The sequence below is a fragment of the Xenopus tropicalis genome, chromosome 4, assembly GCF_000004195.4.
Source record: "Xenopus tropicalis strain Nigerian chromosome 4, UCB_Xtro_10.0, whole genome shotgun sequence".
In the NCBI taxonomy this organism is placed as follows: domain Eukaryota; kingdom Metazoa; phylum Chordata; class Amphibia; order Anura; family Pipidae; genus Xenopus; species Xenopus tropicalis.
The window spans coordinates 116,266,344-116,280,451 of NC_030680.2; the positions used below are offsets into that span (position 1 = coordinate 116,266,344).

At 37.2% G+C, this 14,108-nt stretch overlaps 1 protein-coding gene across 1 annotated transcript in view; it reads right to left on the bottom strand.

Moving 5' to 3' along the window:
- brinp3 (bone morphogenetic protein/retinoic acid inducible neural-specific 3) overlaps positions 1-14,108 on the bottom strand; it is a 390,081-nt gene that overhangs the window by 64,531 nt on the left and 311,442 nt on the right. Inside the window, exon 5 of the mRNA XM_018093645.2 lies at positions 947-1,052. Coding sequence (XP_017949134.1) covers positions 947-1,052 — 106 coding nt within the window. The remainder of the gene's footprint in view (positions 1-946; positions 1,053-14,108) is intronic.

Genomic DNA, 14,108 nt, shown 5'->3' on the forward strand with positions numbered 1-14,108 from the left:
GGGCAAACTTAGTGCTTTTTAGTTCATTTCTTTGAGGTACATCTGTATTCTGGCTTCTATAAATGTGCCAAAACACATGTTCAAAGCTCAAAGTTAAAATGGCATTTAACTTCTGAATAATCTCAGTGAAGCAAATAATTACAATAAAAGCTGAAATGTAATTAGCTAAGGGCACTACACACAGGTTCAAAGAGCCCAGGAACAGATTTATGAATTTCCGTTGCTGTCAAATTGTAAAGTATGTAACAGAGAGTCGTTTAAAAGTGGTAAATCATTGATACATGCCAATATGGAATGATATTGGCTATTTCTTGTAAGTAAGATTTTGTGCTGTCTAAGGTTTTGTTGCTCTTTCATGTTTAGTATCAATATTTTAAGCACTATTTTGCAATGGGAGCTCACAAGCGATGCCTGTACGTTTATTTTTCCCTTTTGAGCCTTGTATGTGCAGTTACTGTATGTATGTGGAATAGGTGTGTGTGCGTGTATATATATATATATATAGATGCAGGTTCCTGACAAGTGGGGAAATATTTTTACATCCATAGACAGACAGGCGAATGTTAGATATTAGATATCACATAATCTATTTATTATTTACCCCAACCTTGATTTCTGTGTCTTTATACAATCAAAATTATTATAAAGATTGGACCAAAACCAAATGCTCTTAGTACTGTTCAATTGCTGTTTTTAGTGTAGGCAAAAGATCTAGCATAAAAGAATAGAAAACAGATTTATTCATGTGGTTTACCACTTAATCTCATCAATTGTTCATTCTTTTATATTAGCTCACTTTTACTTTTGATTGTTGCTTTATAATCTATCCCTGGAGATATTATATATTCATATATCCTAAGATCCGAATGTATAATCCACATCTGTAGTTTTATGAATAGCAGATTTCAAAGATATATTATTCAAGAAGAAAGGATAATCCACATACCTTGTAAATGGATCTTATTTTCAGGGCTCTGGACCAGAACAGAACTGACAGAATCTAAATTGTCATAGTTACTACATCCAAGGGGTCCAGTCCTTGTCTCTGTTACCTAAGATCAAAAAAAAAAAAGAGAATGTGTTTAGCGGAAATGTGCAGTTAGGACAAGCAAGCAAATACATTAGATTAAGCCAATAAAAAGAATGGATTTATACACCAATAAAAAAGAATTTTGGACATCTTATAAAACCTCAGATTAATTAGACTGCAACACTCAAAATGTGTTAGGTACTTAATTTTATTCTGATATAGTTTTCTTTGTATCTTTGAGCTGCCTTATTGCAGGAGCTTTACAGGGTGCACCCTTGCATCACAAACAGAACCTATATACAGGCTGATTTCCTCAACCAATAGAATATTAAAAAAAACAAATTGGAAAAACTCAATTGTATTAATTGGTCAAAAGAAAAACAACATTAATCACTATGACAATCACATTGTTTTATTCATTTTAAAAATGAGAGCAGAAAAAATATCAAATTAGAAAATGCTGCCGGTAACAGGCAAATAAATAGAATAGGATAGAAAGGTAAAGTATGGATTTACTATTAATTCAATATTAGATACATCTATTGTTCCTATTTATAATCCAATTGATTTATTTCGCTTTTTTATTTGTATGAATGTATGTTTTATTGGGTCGTAATTTAATTCATTGTCCATTACTAGTGATTTCATGTTGTTAGAATAAATGAACACTTTATTAATGTCTTTGTATTAAAGGATATTGATTAGAATGTCAAGTCTCAGTTTGGGGTTATCATACCTTCTGAACAGAAGGACATCTTTTTTAAGGTCTGCCTAGAACTTGGAATATGCAGCATTCCTATCTTGTCCTGTTTAAATTAACAAATGGTATGAAAGGGTTAAGACACACAGAGCAACTAGTAGCAGCTACTTGTTGTGGCTACTAAAACAGACAATGCTGATTATTTACTGATAATTTACTGATAATTGTCTCTACAGTTTAGTAGCTGTAAAAAAGTAGCTGCTACTAGTTGCTCAGTATGTCTTCACCCTAAGGGCCATGACAGATGGGGAGATTAGTCGCTGTGCTAATGTGCTAGAATGTAAATTGCCGGTGGGATGGCAAACGTGGTGTTTGCAGAAATCGCCGAAGTTGGCTTTAGAGGAAACTTCCCACCTGTGATTTACATTCTAGCCGGTGGGATGGCATTTCGGGGAGATTTGTCGCGTGGCGACTAATCTCCCTGTCTGTCACGGCCCTAAATGTTGACATGTGTAGTTAGTGTTTAGTGTTGGGTCAGGTTAACTTTGTCTTTAGCCTTTGGCTGTGTCTTGCTCCCTCCCCTACTTTTCGCCCCAATCCACCCCAGGCCCACTTGCACCCAGTCCCTATCCCACACTGTTTCATGTGCCTTTATAAAACAATGGTTTTAGTAATCCGCCAATGTTTATTATAGTACCATTATACCATTATACCATTATCTGCAGTCCTGATCCTGCAAGGACTTCAGACAAAGTTTCAGTATATTCTATTAAGTCCCTTTACCAGACTCAGAAGAAGAAACAAGTACAGTTCAACTAAATTGATTCAAATAAATAAGACTGATAAAGCATGCTCCGTATGAACAATTTGTATACATTCCAAAATCACCTTGATCTACTGTATATCAATTATTTCAAGAAGGATGTACCTTGTGTTCAGTTCTAATCCAGTACTTTAGTATAGCTTATTACATGACTGTTAAAGAGAAAAACATTGAAGGTTTATTATTTTGTCGATAAGCCTTATTCACCCAGTTGAGTAGATTTAAGAGAATATGCTAGCCCTATTGATTATTTTTACTATTTCTTAATTTCTGTCTTTTATCAGATATTCCCTTCACTAATTTACAGCAGCAGCTATTATCATAATGATTTACCAAGGGAGACAAATGAGGCCATGAGCATAATATAGAGAATAATAATACCAAAAATGAAAGTAGTAACAAACCTATAATATATGTAAGATTCAATGAGATGGATAGTTCTGGCTTCAAAGCAACTGCAAAGCAATCATCAGGTTGTATCAGTGCCAGGAGACAAAGGGAGCAGCCACAGTCTTTCCAAGTTTGACTTTAGAATATTATTTAGAAAATACTTAGGTGTCAGATTTAGATAAAAACCCATTAATCATTTAGTTGAGAGCACTTACAAATGACGCTGGCACTAGTTCACTTGAGTCCTAGGATGGATGGCAACTGTGCGCGAGACAAGACAAGGACTGTGTCATCATATTTATACTGTCAAAGAATAATGTTAATATATTGCAAGATTTAATATACTGTAGCAGTGAAAATGTGCTTTGTATTTTAGCATTGTTACAAGCGCTTTAAAAATGTCAGGTATTGTTACACATATAGTGGGTTTTCTATGCAGCTGAAACATTATCCTCATTAATGCAGATGATGGCGTATAATCAAACTAATATAAGTTGACACAAATGTCTCTTTAGGAAAAAAACATAACTGTACTCCAAACATGATCTCATACTGCCTCAACCTCCTCCCTTACTCTTCCACTGCTTCTTTTCATACTTTCCGGCCTTCATTGTACAGCAGAATTATACAATTATTCTTCATAATGCTGGTGCCATGAACCATTATATCTGCAACCATCACTTTAGAAAAGGCAAATAAAATATCTAGCAGGTTATAATACACCTACAACACCATGCCAAGTATGAACTGGGGCTTCAAACTCCAAGTCTAAAAAATGCCATAGCGACCTTTTCTCCTCTTCTATTGAAATCACTGCTTGATTTTGAACATGAAAGGAAAAGTGAAGAAGGCACTTTCCAGAAGCAGAGTACAATGGCCCCAGTCTGTAATTAAGGGAGTGGATAGGTTGAGGGGTAGTAATATTCAGCCCTGTGGCTGTTATGGGATATTTGAAGATATAATTCAGCAACAATGGAGAAGGAGTCCTTGTAGATAATAAACTTGGCTGTAGCAAGCAATGCCCGGCAGCAGCTGCAAGGGCAAACAAGGTTTTGAGCTGTATTAAAAGGGGTATAGATTCACGGGAAGAGGGGGTTATTCTTCCCCTTTACAGAGTGCTGGTAAGGCCCCATCTAGAATATGCTGTTCAGTTTTGGTCTCCAGTGCTCAAACGGGACATTATTGCATTAGAGAGGGTCCAGAGAAGGGCAACTAAGCTGGTAAAGGGTATGGATCTGTTTACACTGGAGAAGAGGCGCTTAAGAGGTGACATGATAACTATGTATACATATATAAGGGGATCATATAATAACCTATAATGCCTTATTTACCAGTAGGTCCTTCCAATGGACACGAGGGCACCCACTTTGTTTAGAAGAAAGGAGGTTCCGTTTAAATATTCGGAAAGGATTTTTTACTGTGAGAGCTGTGAAGTTGTGGAATTCCCTCCCCAAATCAGTCGTGCTGGCCGATACATTATATAGCTTTAAGAAGGGATTGTATGGCTTCTTAACAAGTGAGGAAATACAGGGTTATGGGAGATAGATCTTAGTACAAGTTGATTCAGGGACTGGTCTGATCTTGGAGTCAGGAAGGAATTTTTTCCCCTCTGCAGCAGAGAGGCTTCAGATGGGGTTTTTTGTTCCTAGTTCCTAGTTTTTGTAACTAGTAGTTAGGCAGGTTATATATAGGCGTTATGGCTGAACCTGATGGACGTACGTCTTTCTTCAACCTAACTTACTATGTTGCTATGACATACGTTGAGCCAACAGTGACATTAAAGGGAGCATTTACTGTTGCTAGATTTTTTTTGTTTTTTGTTGCAGAAAAGCCTATTCATGGAAAAAAACTATTTTTTTGCAATTAATATGTGACAAACCTCTCAAGATTATATACAAGTCAGTCGCAGATGTGTCTTTTACAGCTGGAATATCTTTCTTTGCTTCATGGTTTTAGAGGTTTCTGTTTTTTATGCTGTCTTTTGTGCAACAATAGAGAAAAGTCTTGGTTTTTGTGCAACCAATTTAAAAAGTCACGGTTATCACATTTCCTTGCAACTTTTTTTTTGTCTGTGCTTTTTAGATTTGTATTTTTTAATAAATAACTGACATTTGTGGAAATGAGTTTAGTTGTGGTTTTACAAAATGTTAATAAATCACACAGAAAAAAAAGAAAAGGAAGAAATACAAGGAGACACCAGAACAGGTGGTCCCTGTCTAGACTTCAGAATTATTGCACCGTTAACCCCAAAGAAAGAGAAAAGAGGTAAAAATTGTAATCAGGTAATTCACTTGATCAGGTGTTGTAGGACATTAAAACTTAACCTTTATTGGTAAAAATTAAAAAGGTGAAATATGTCTTAGAATAATCCCCATTAAAAATCGCCTGGGGTGATATTCAATTAAGGTACAAACTATGAGGTATTATAGGGCTGTTCAGAGTTAACCTGCCTCATTCAATTCACTAAATTGTTACAGCTTAAAAAATAACTATTGTATCAAACACTCTCCGCAAATCCACAGCCCTATAGAGGCAGCCAAGGAGAGATTGCAAAAAAAAACGCCGGCAACAATTGTTGCAAAACAAGGAGAACTCGAGTCCAGTTTCCTTTATGAGCTATATTAACTGCTGAGACAGGGTAGGGGATTCAGACCCCATCATAGCTGTGTTAAAGTACAGGACTCTTTCAGCTATAGGCTGGAATTCAGCTGTTTTCTGTACCCAATACCCCACCATAAATTGAGTACAGGTAGCTCAATGTTGCAGCCAGACCTCCCGTTTTTTACATTGAGGCACCCCCGCTTATAAAATGCACATCAGTCGTGCAAACAAATCAGCCCACCCTTCCAAACCCAGAGCCCCACATCAACACCCGTTCCACCCCCCTACAAGCCAAATAGGCTTGCAATCTCTCCTTGGCTGCCTCTATAGGGCTGTGGAATTGCGGAGAGTGTTTGATACAATAGTTATTTTTTAAGCTGTAACAATTTAGTGAATTGAATGAGGCAGGTTAACTCTGAACAGCCCTATAATACCTCATAGTTTGTACCTTAATTGAATATCACCCCAGGCGATTTTTAATGGGGATTATTCTAAGACATATTTCACCTTTTTAATTTTTTACCAATAAAGGTAAAGTTTTAATGTCCTACAACACCTGATCAAGTGAATTACCTGATTACAATTTTTACCTCTTTTCTCTTTCTTTGGGGTTAACGGTGCAATAATTCTGAAGTCTAGACAGGGACCACCTGTTCTGGTGTCTCCTTGTATTTCTTCCTTTTCTTTTTTTCTGTATAATTTTACTTCAGTTGCACGTTACATCAGTGTTCTCACTCCATTTCATACAACCTCAAAATAGGAGTGTAGATGGCTATAATTTGAAGGTGTATAGTTAGTGAGGACGGTGCTAGCTCTCTCCATTCCTATATTGTTAATAAATCACCCCTAAACCTCTTTAAAACACCTACACACACAAAACGATGAATGTTTTTATGCTCATATTTCACCCTAAAATAACATTATCAGATGAAAAATTGGCTATGCTTCAACTCCCCCCCCGAAGGGTATGTTGAAATCCCTGCTGCTTAGCAACTTGTATTTATTAGAAATGTTTATATTTGAAATTATCTTATAACCTTAAACTAAAATAGTAACAGGGGCATTATCCTAAGAGTAATCATTTACTATACAATGCAAAGCACAAATAATCTTTAGTAGCATCTCTTTGCTCTTTGCATTTCTGTGAGGATCAAATATGTCTCTGCTTCCTCTGAAAACATGACTACGTGATACCGAAACACTGACAATTGTGCCACAAAGCATGCTAAATGCTTTTCATAAGTTACTTCAAATTCTATTCTGCTATTCTGTTTGGAATGTACAGTTACTGTGATTCTTTTGACTTTTTTTAGGATGGGTTCTCAAGGCGCATTGGCCATTCACATCTTCAGAAGTGTTCTATTTTTTTTAAGTTCCAGCACATTAAAGTGAATGCAACACCTAGTGGCTCTCCCTAAATAAAGTATCCCTCGATACAGTGCTGGTCATCTTTCTCTGTATGAAAAGTAAATTATTCTCTAAATGGCATGTAGCCAGTTTATAAGAATTTAAATGGAGGCTTGAGCATGCCTGGGGAACATTTGTATATTTCATGGAGGACCAGAACTGACCTGCGTGGAATCCAGTTGGACAGCACTGCTTGTGGAATTGTGAGGCTAGTATTCTAGCACTCAAACTGATGCTTTACCAGGAAACAATTTCTTCTTACATTGAGTGCAGACTGCTCCGTATTGTTAACATATACCAAAGGGATGATTATTCACCACTTAAATTTTCATTGTTACCATGATTCAAGGTTTTTGCACTAAAGCTGGAATGCAAAATATTGGCATTTAAAAGCTTGTGAGGTTACACAGGAGTCAACGGGGGCTTTTCTGGGTAAAATTTAAACTATTCAGTTTGAGTTTTTTTGTTTTTTTTTTTAACTTCTAAAAACTTGCTTGAGGTATTCGAAAAAAAATTTAAAAATTTGTATTTTGCTAAATAGGCCTTTCCATACATACAGGTACTGAAAAATGTCTAAATCTAAATAAGTTTGTAGCAAAAATAAAAAATATGCAAATGTTTTGCGATTTTTGTGATTTGGTTTTGAGAAAGGTCCGAGATGGAGACCGAAATGTCTGCCTGTTTTCTTTTTAATGATGCTGATTAAAAGTTACGTTTTTTTCTTGGTAAAAATACCTGGTGTGCATTTGTATTTTGATTTTGTGTACTACTGGCTTTGATAGCACCCAGGTTTAGTGATTAGTTTGTTTTTTGTTTGGTGTGCTTGAACCTTCAGACTTATGTATATATATATTATTAGAAAAGATAGATGGTTGAGCTGAGAATTATTGGTAGCTAGTGATGAGCGAATCTGTTCCGTCATGCGACAAAAAAATTTGTCGCCCGCGGCTATTATTTTGTCGCGCGGCTATTGTTTCGTCGCAACGCGGCTATTATTTCGTCGCAATGCGGCTATTGTTTCGTCGCCCGCGGCTATTACTTTGTCGTGCGGCTATTGTTTCGTCGCCCGCGGCTATTATTTCGTCGCGCGGCTATTGTTTCGTCGCACACGGCTATTATTTCGTCGCCCGCGGCTATTATTTCGTCGCGCGGCTATTCTTTTGACGCGCGCCTATTCTTTCGACGCCTGCGACAATTCTTTTTTGACGCCGGCGACAAATTTTGGACGTGCGGCAAATTTTTCTGCGGTGAATTTTTTCATCCGTTTTGTGAAACAATCCGCCAATGGCGAAACGCGGAAATTCGCTGCGAATCCATGCCTGGCGAAACATTTCGCCCATCACTATTGGTAGCCATTAAATGGCTGCACTACAAAAAGTTATTTGGAGATGTAAGCCATACATAAAAAGAAAATGAGAAAAAGCACACTAGTACACTAATATTGCAATGTATACAGGTAGGCGTAGCTGCTAAAACAATGCCAAAGTCTTAGGGGCACATTTAGTAATCCACGAATCCGAATCCCGAATGGGAAAAAATCGTATTGGAAACAAAAATTTTGCGACTTTTTCGTTGCCGTCGCGTTTTTCTTGTATTTTGCGCAATTTTTTCGCCGCCATCACAACTTTATCATATTTTGCGTGACTTTTTCGCCGCCGTCGCGATTTTTTCGTATTGAGCAATTGTAAATTGCGGAAAAATCAATCCGATTTTTTTGCAACGGCGACGAAAAAGTTGTGACGGCGATGAAAAAGTCGCGACAATTCGTGAAAAAGTCATGACGGCGTCGAAAAAGTCGCAACACCGACAAAAAAAAAAATCATCATTACGGAAAAAACGCATTCGGACGCTTTTCGGCCGATCATGGATTAGTAAATGTGCCCCTTAGTGTTGGCACCCAGTTCTCAACACAGCAATAAAAAACACCACATAAGATATATTATCAACAGGGGACCCAGCTGTAGGTCTAGAAATAAAAAATATTGTTCACAAAGCATACACAAAAAAATTTCTCCGTGCTACGCGTGGCATTTCTTTTTGTTCCTCTTTTTCACGACAAGAAAATTTGTGAAATGCAAAGATAACGTCTGCAACAATTTTTTTTGCATCATTTTGCAGCACATAACAATTATTTTTGGCATGTGTGACCTTTTTTGTCCCACAGCAAATTTTTCCGCGCATCCATGTCTGATGAAAAATTTTGCTCATCACTAGTTGTAATGTAACATGCTTCATTGCATAGCTAGTACATTTAAGACTGCAATTGTGCATAATGTATTTATTAAAACCTGCTTGAAAGTGAAGCAATTCTTTTGTGCAAAAATAATGACTTTTTCACAAAGACATTTTATTACATGTATAGTGCTCTGACGCAGATGATAAAATTCACAACATTTTCCCTCGAGGTCACCAAATTTGCACAAAGAGGCTGATTTATTAAAGTTAGAATTCAAATTGTTTCCACAATACAAATTTCTTTGCAGAAAAAAACTCCCAAGTTTGAATTATAGTTTCCAAAACTTGAATGTTCAAAAAATTGGATGCAAAGCTTCAGCAAATAAAAGCTTTCGGTTTCAAGTAGAAGTCAGTGGGAGTTGTCCTAGCTAAAAAGTGATTTTTTTTTAGGTTTTTTGAATTTTTCTAGAGTCTGTAGGCCTAATAGAAAAGTGCAATGTAAATCTGATGCATTCTTTTTTTTCCACAGTTTCATTTGATTGAGTTTTTTGTATTCACATTTTAAATAAACAACCTAACAGTTCACAAATTCATAATCATAATTGTTCCTCTTTAGCTTCACATTTGAATGTTATCTGAATAAGAGAAACAATATAGCCTAAATGTCAGGTTTCGGTGACAAAGCTCTTTCTGCAATTCACATGGTGTTTCATGAGGCCGATCAAAGTGCCCAGACTTCCTCACTATGTCTGAATGATAACAGAACATAAGAGAGAATACCATAAGAACTAGTAAATATTTTATTTTCATGACTTGAAAGTTTCCTTGCTGCATTACTAATCTAAGCCTGCGTGTTTATTTATCCACAGCAGAACAGTCTGTCAATCTCCCAAACCATATGAAAGTAGTACCACTGCAGTGCCTTTCATTTGCATAAGAAATATGGTGCCATTATTAAACAATCAAGGAAATCAGAGTTCTTACTTCTGATACAATGCAGAGCATATTGATTTTGGACAAAATACATATAAAGTAGTTACTTCATGGGTGATTGGGTCTCTAGTCTCTTAGAAAGCCAATTACACTAATAAGAAGCAGCACAGAAACATGTTTTCTTCAGGTATCTATTGATTTGATTTTCTGACCTGTGGGCTGGCCTCAAGGACTGAATTGCCTTGGTCCTTTTTTCTGTCTGTAGCAATTTTTCAGTTGTTAGTAATACAATGTACTTGCATATAGAGAATGCTATAATGGTTTAACTTTGTCCACAAAGTGCATTTTGCTGTTAAAGGCAAAACAAGATTTGTGTAATGTAATATTAGGATGCATTGTACTCAAATAGACTTATGTAGTAATCCTATGGAGAGCAACAGCACACAAGACCCTTCCACTGAGCACTTGCATGTAGGAGTTGCTGTGCTCTATACTTTGTGGAATAAAAACCTAGTGCCATAAAGGCATAAGCTGCCATGGGGTGGAAGTTATGGTAGAACATTATTCCCATTATTCACCCCATTACAAAGGTTATAAGGTGCCAGACTTTGTGTTTGTCTCTACTGCATAGGAGCAGCTGCTTTGTATCAGTAGAACTATTCCCCCAAACTCTTTTATGCCTCAGTCTACATACCCATGAGCTAATTTTGCTATGACCTTTTTCCACTTGTCGTGCCCCTTTCATCCTTTCACCATGGCACAGATGTGCCTCCATTGCTAAATGACACCCACAACTTTACATTTTTTTAAGGACCCTGTTTATGGATTAAATAGTGAACAATAAGTTTTATCTTGTTTGCCAGGAACATCACCTGATGGCCAGCAATCGCATGTTATTGCTTCTTTATGGACCCACTGTGCCATCAGTCATTTTTTACCCCAATGCCCTGCGGTGTATTGCCATGTAAATAATTTGTCAAATTTACAGGTTTTTGAATGGGGAGACTATTATCACTTTCATAGTGTTAGGTGAAGAATATGGACTGCAGGGGACTTAGATTTCAGGCAACGTCCAGGAGTAGTAAGCCTTTACCATGAAACTGGTACATATGGTGCCTGGATGCCTTGCTAGGCAATACTATGTGGTAGAACCTAAGCAAATGCAGATAAAACACTTTTCCTTCAGACACCTTACCACAACATAAACATAGATATTTAATGTACAAACATGAGCTGCTTGAACAAAGTTAAAATTAATGGAAAAAATCCCTAATATGTATATCTCACAAACATGTGGAACAAAACAATAGGAAAATCAAGCAGCCATATTTTATTTGTTCAGATTTGTGGCCTTTATTAGACAAGCACAGGTTTTCAGAATGTTCTATAGCCTTTTTAGAAGCTGCTTCCAAGTATTTCATAAACATCTTAAAATCAGAGACTAAATCGGTTGCTCTTTAAACCCAAGGAATCTACGTGACAGAAACACAACAGGAGCAATAATAAAATATTACAACTCCAGGGACATTACTAACATTTGACTTTTACCTACTGACTGCTGTCTGACAAGGGCCATATTGTGGTATTTTGGCTTTCGACTGACAGCAGGTGTTCGTTTTCTTCTCAGAAGGGTTTGCAACTAGGATTCATTTCTTGTTTGTTTTTTTACTTTTGATATTACCTTCAAATTGAGGACATTTCACAGAACGTATCTGTTAAGGTTAACACGCAGCGCACAATAGGGGTCATTTAAAAATTTGCGCAGCACATAATTTATCCACATATGTTTGTTTTTGCGCATGTCCTCCCCTAAATAGTTACACTTTGCAGTGCTGTGCCCAACTTTCCTTTTTTTGCCAATGGCTGTGAAATGTACATAATAATTGAATATGTGTGAATATAGCGGTAATTTTCACAATTTGCAAAATCCATTTAGTAAATATATTTTATTCCACCAAAGTTGTGGACACAGGGTGTGCACATAAATATTTGCGATTATGCCATATTTAAAAAAACTCTTAAGGACAATCGCACTGCAAATAAAAAAGTTGCAATTGTATTTCCATATTAAATGCACCAATCTTGTCCAGCTTTATAAATATAAACACGGCAGGGCAAATATGTTCACTGTGCAAATATGTCTGCGTTGCGCAAACTTTATAAATGAGCCCCAGTGTTTGCAGCATGTCATGTGTACGGCTGCATCTCACTCTACTGTCAACTAGAGCCATCGCACCTGTTTCTGAACACTCAGGGTCTCAGCACATGACAAGATATGCGTGAAAATCCCTCACTTTTGGCTGTCAAAGCCTTCTTTTGTGAAGATAAAACAAGCATTTATCACAGAAAATAGCAGCACCTACTATTATCTTTGCAAAAACACAACCTGACAATGCCGCAGAGAGTCTGGAAAGCAATTGTGCAGAATATGTATGTGGAATATAAGGAGCATGGTAAGAAATATGACTTTGTGTTTAGCAGATATATTTTGGCATAATTATAAAAGGAAGCAAATGCAATTTATATGAAAATGATCTTAAACATATACATCTGCTGAACTCAATTTTCCAAGCTGCAAATTGGTTTATGAATCTTTAATGCATTTAACATTATTATGATGCAATTTGCATGTTTAACATTTTAGGCAATTTAGGGATGTGATAAGAATTATCTTATGTGTGTCCCCTGTGGTTGTGTAGTAAATAAGGGCAAGTGAAACCTTTCATCCAGAAATGTTTTTTCAGTGGGATGTTGTCTATCCCAGTGTCATACTGGCCCTGTATCATAGTTCTTAGGGCAGTCCCATGTGTCCCTTCCCTTAGGGGAGGGTAGGACCTGTGCTCAGTCTCTTAGATTCTCTCAAGAAGAATGGAGGTCAATAACCTGAGTAGTGATAAGTAAATCTGTCCCATTTTGCTCCACTGAAAAATTCCTGAAACATGTGTCTTTTTTATGGGCATGCTAAATTTTTTTAAAGATGTGCAAGAAATTTTATGCGTGCACAACACATTCTTTGCCTGTGAATGTTAAAAGTCAATGGGCACTATTTTTGCTAATTTTTTGTCCTGGCGCAAAAATAATTTGTCAATAGCAAAATGTGGAATTTGCCCGTGTATCCATGCCTGGGAGAAAACTTTGCTTATCACTAAACCTGAGGGATGAGGCCCCACTGTAGATTAAAAAAAGGTTTAGGATCCAGAGAAAAAGGTTTAATTGCCTTGCTGCCTGCCTAAACCTTGACAAAGGCATTTTTGACAAAGGCATTCTTGCTGAAATGTTGGGGTAGCTTTCCTGCCCGGAGTATTCGCTTTCACGTTCATAGATTTTTTTCTCCTGGGTGACATGTATCTCTTGTGAAAATTGCTGCAAGTTTGTGCCCAACCCTGGACTTTTGTTTCCACCAGTTGCTTATACATTTCTGTCTGTGTTTTTCAGTTTTTCTTTATTAACACTTTTGTTAAATGCAGTTGTTGTCAAGCCTCTGTAATATTTGCATCTGGTTACACATCACATTGGCTCCTGTGTGCTAATCCAGTGTGTAATTGTGACAGAGCTGGTCAGTAGAAGAAGGATCGTAATCAATTCAAGGTCAATAATCAAGTAAGGTGTAAGGAAGAAATAGAGGGCACAGAAACAACCACGATGATGTCCGAGCACCTAACTGCATGCAGAATTAGCAGTTTAGCTAATGTGTTTCATGATGTATGCAGGACCACAACACACGCAGCACCACAATGCACACAGCGTCTCATTGTATGCTGCCTTGTGTTACCATGCATGCAATGTCACAGCGCACATTGTGCCAAACAGTGCAGGCGTCTCAGGCGTCACACCATTGAGCCTGGAGGCATAAGGCCCCAGTAAAGAGAACCATCATTTCTGAAGTCGGGGACAGGGCCCCGTGAATGAGAGAAAGTCAGCACAGTCAGAAGTATTTAATAGCACCCTCTAGGAGTAGTGAGCACACTTAGCTTATTTAGTAAGGGCAGCTAAATAGCCCCATCAAAGGAGTGTTAAGGGTTTAGCCTACCCCGGCTCTGTTTGCCTTT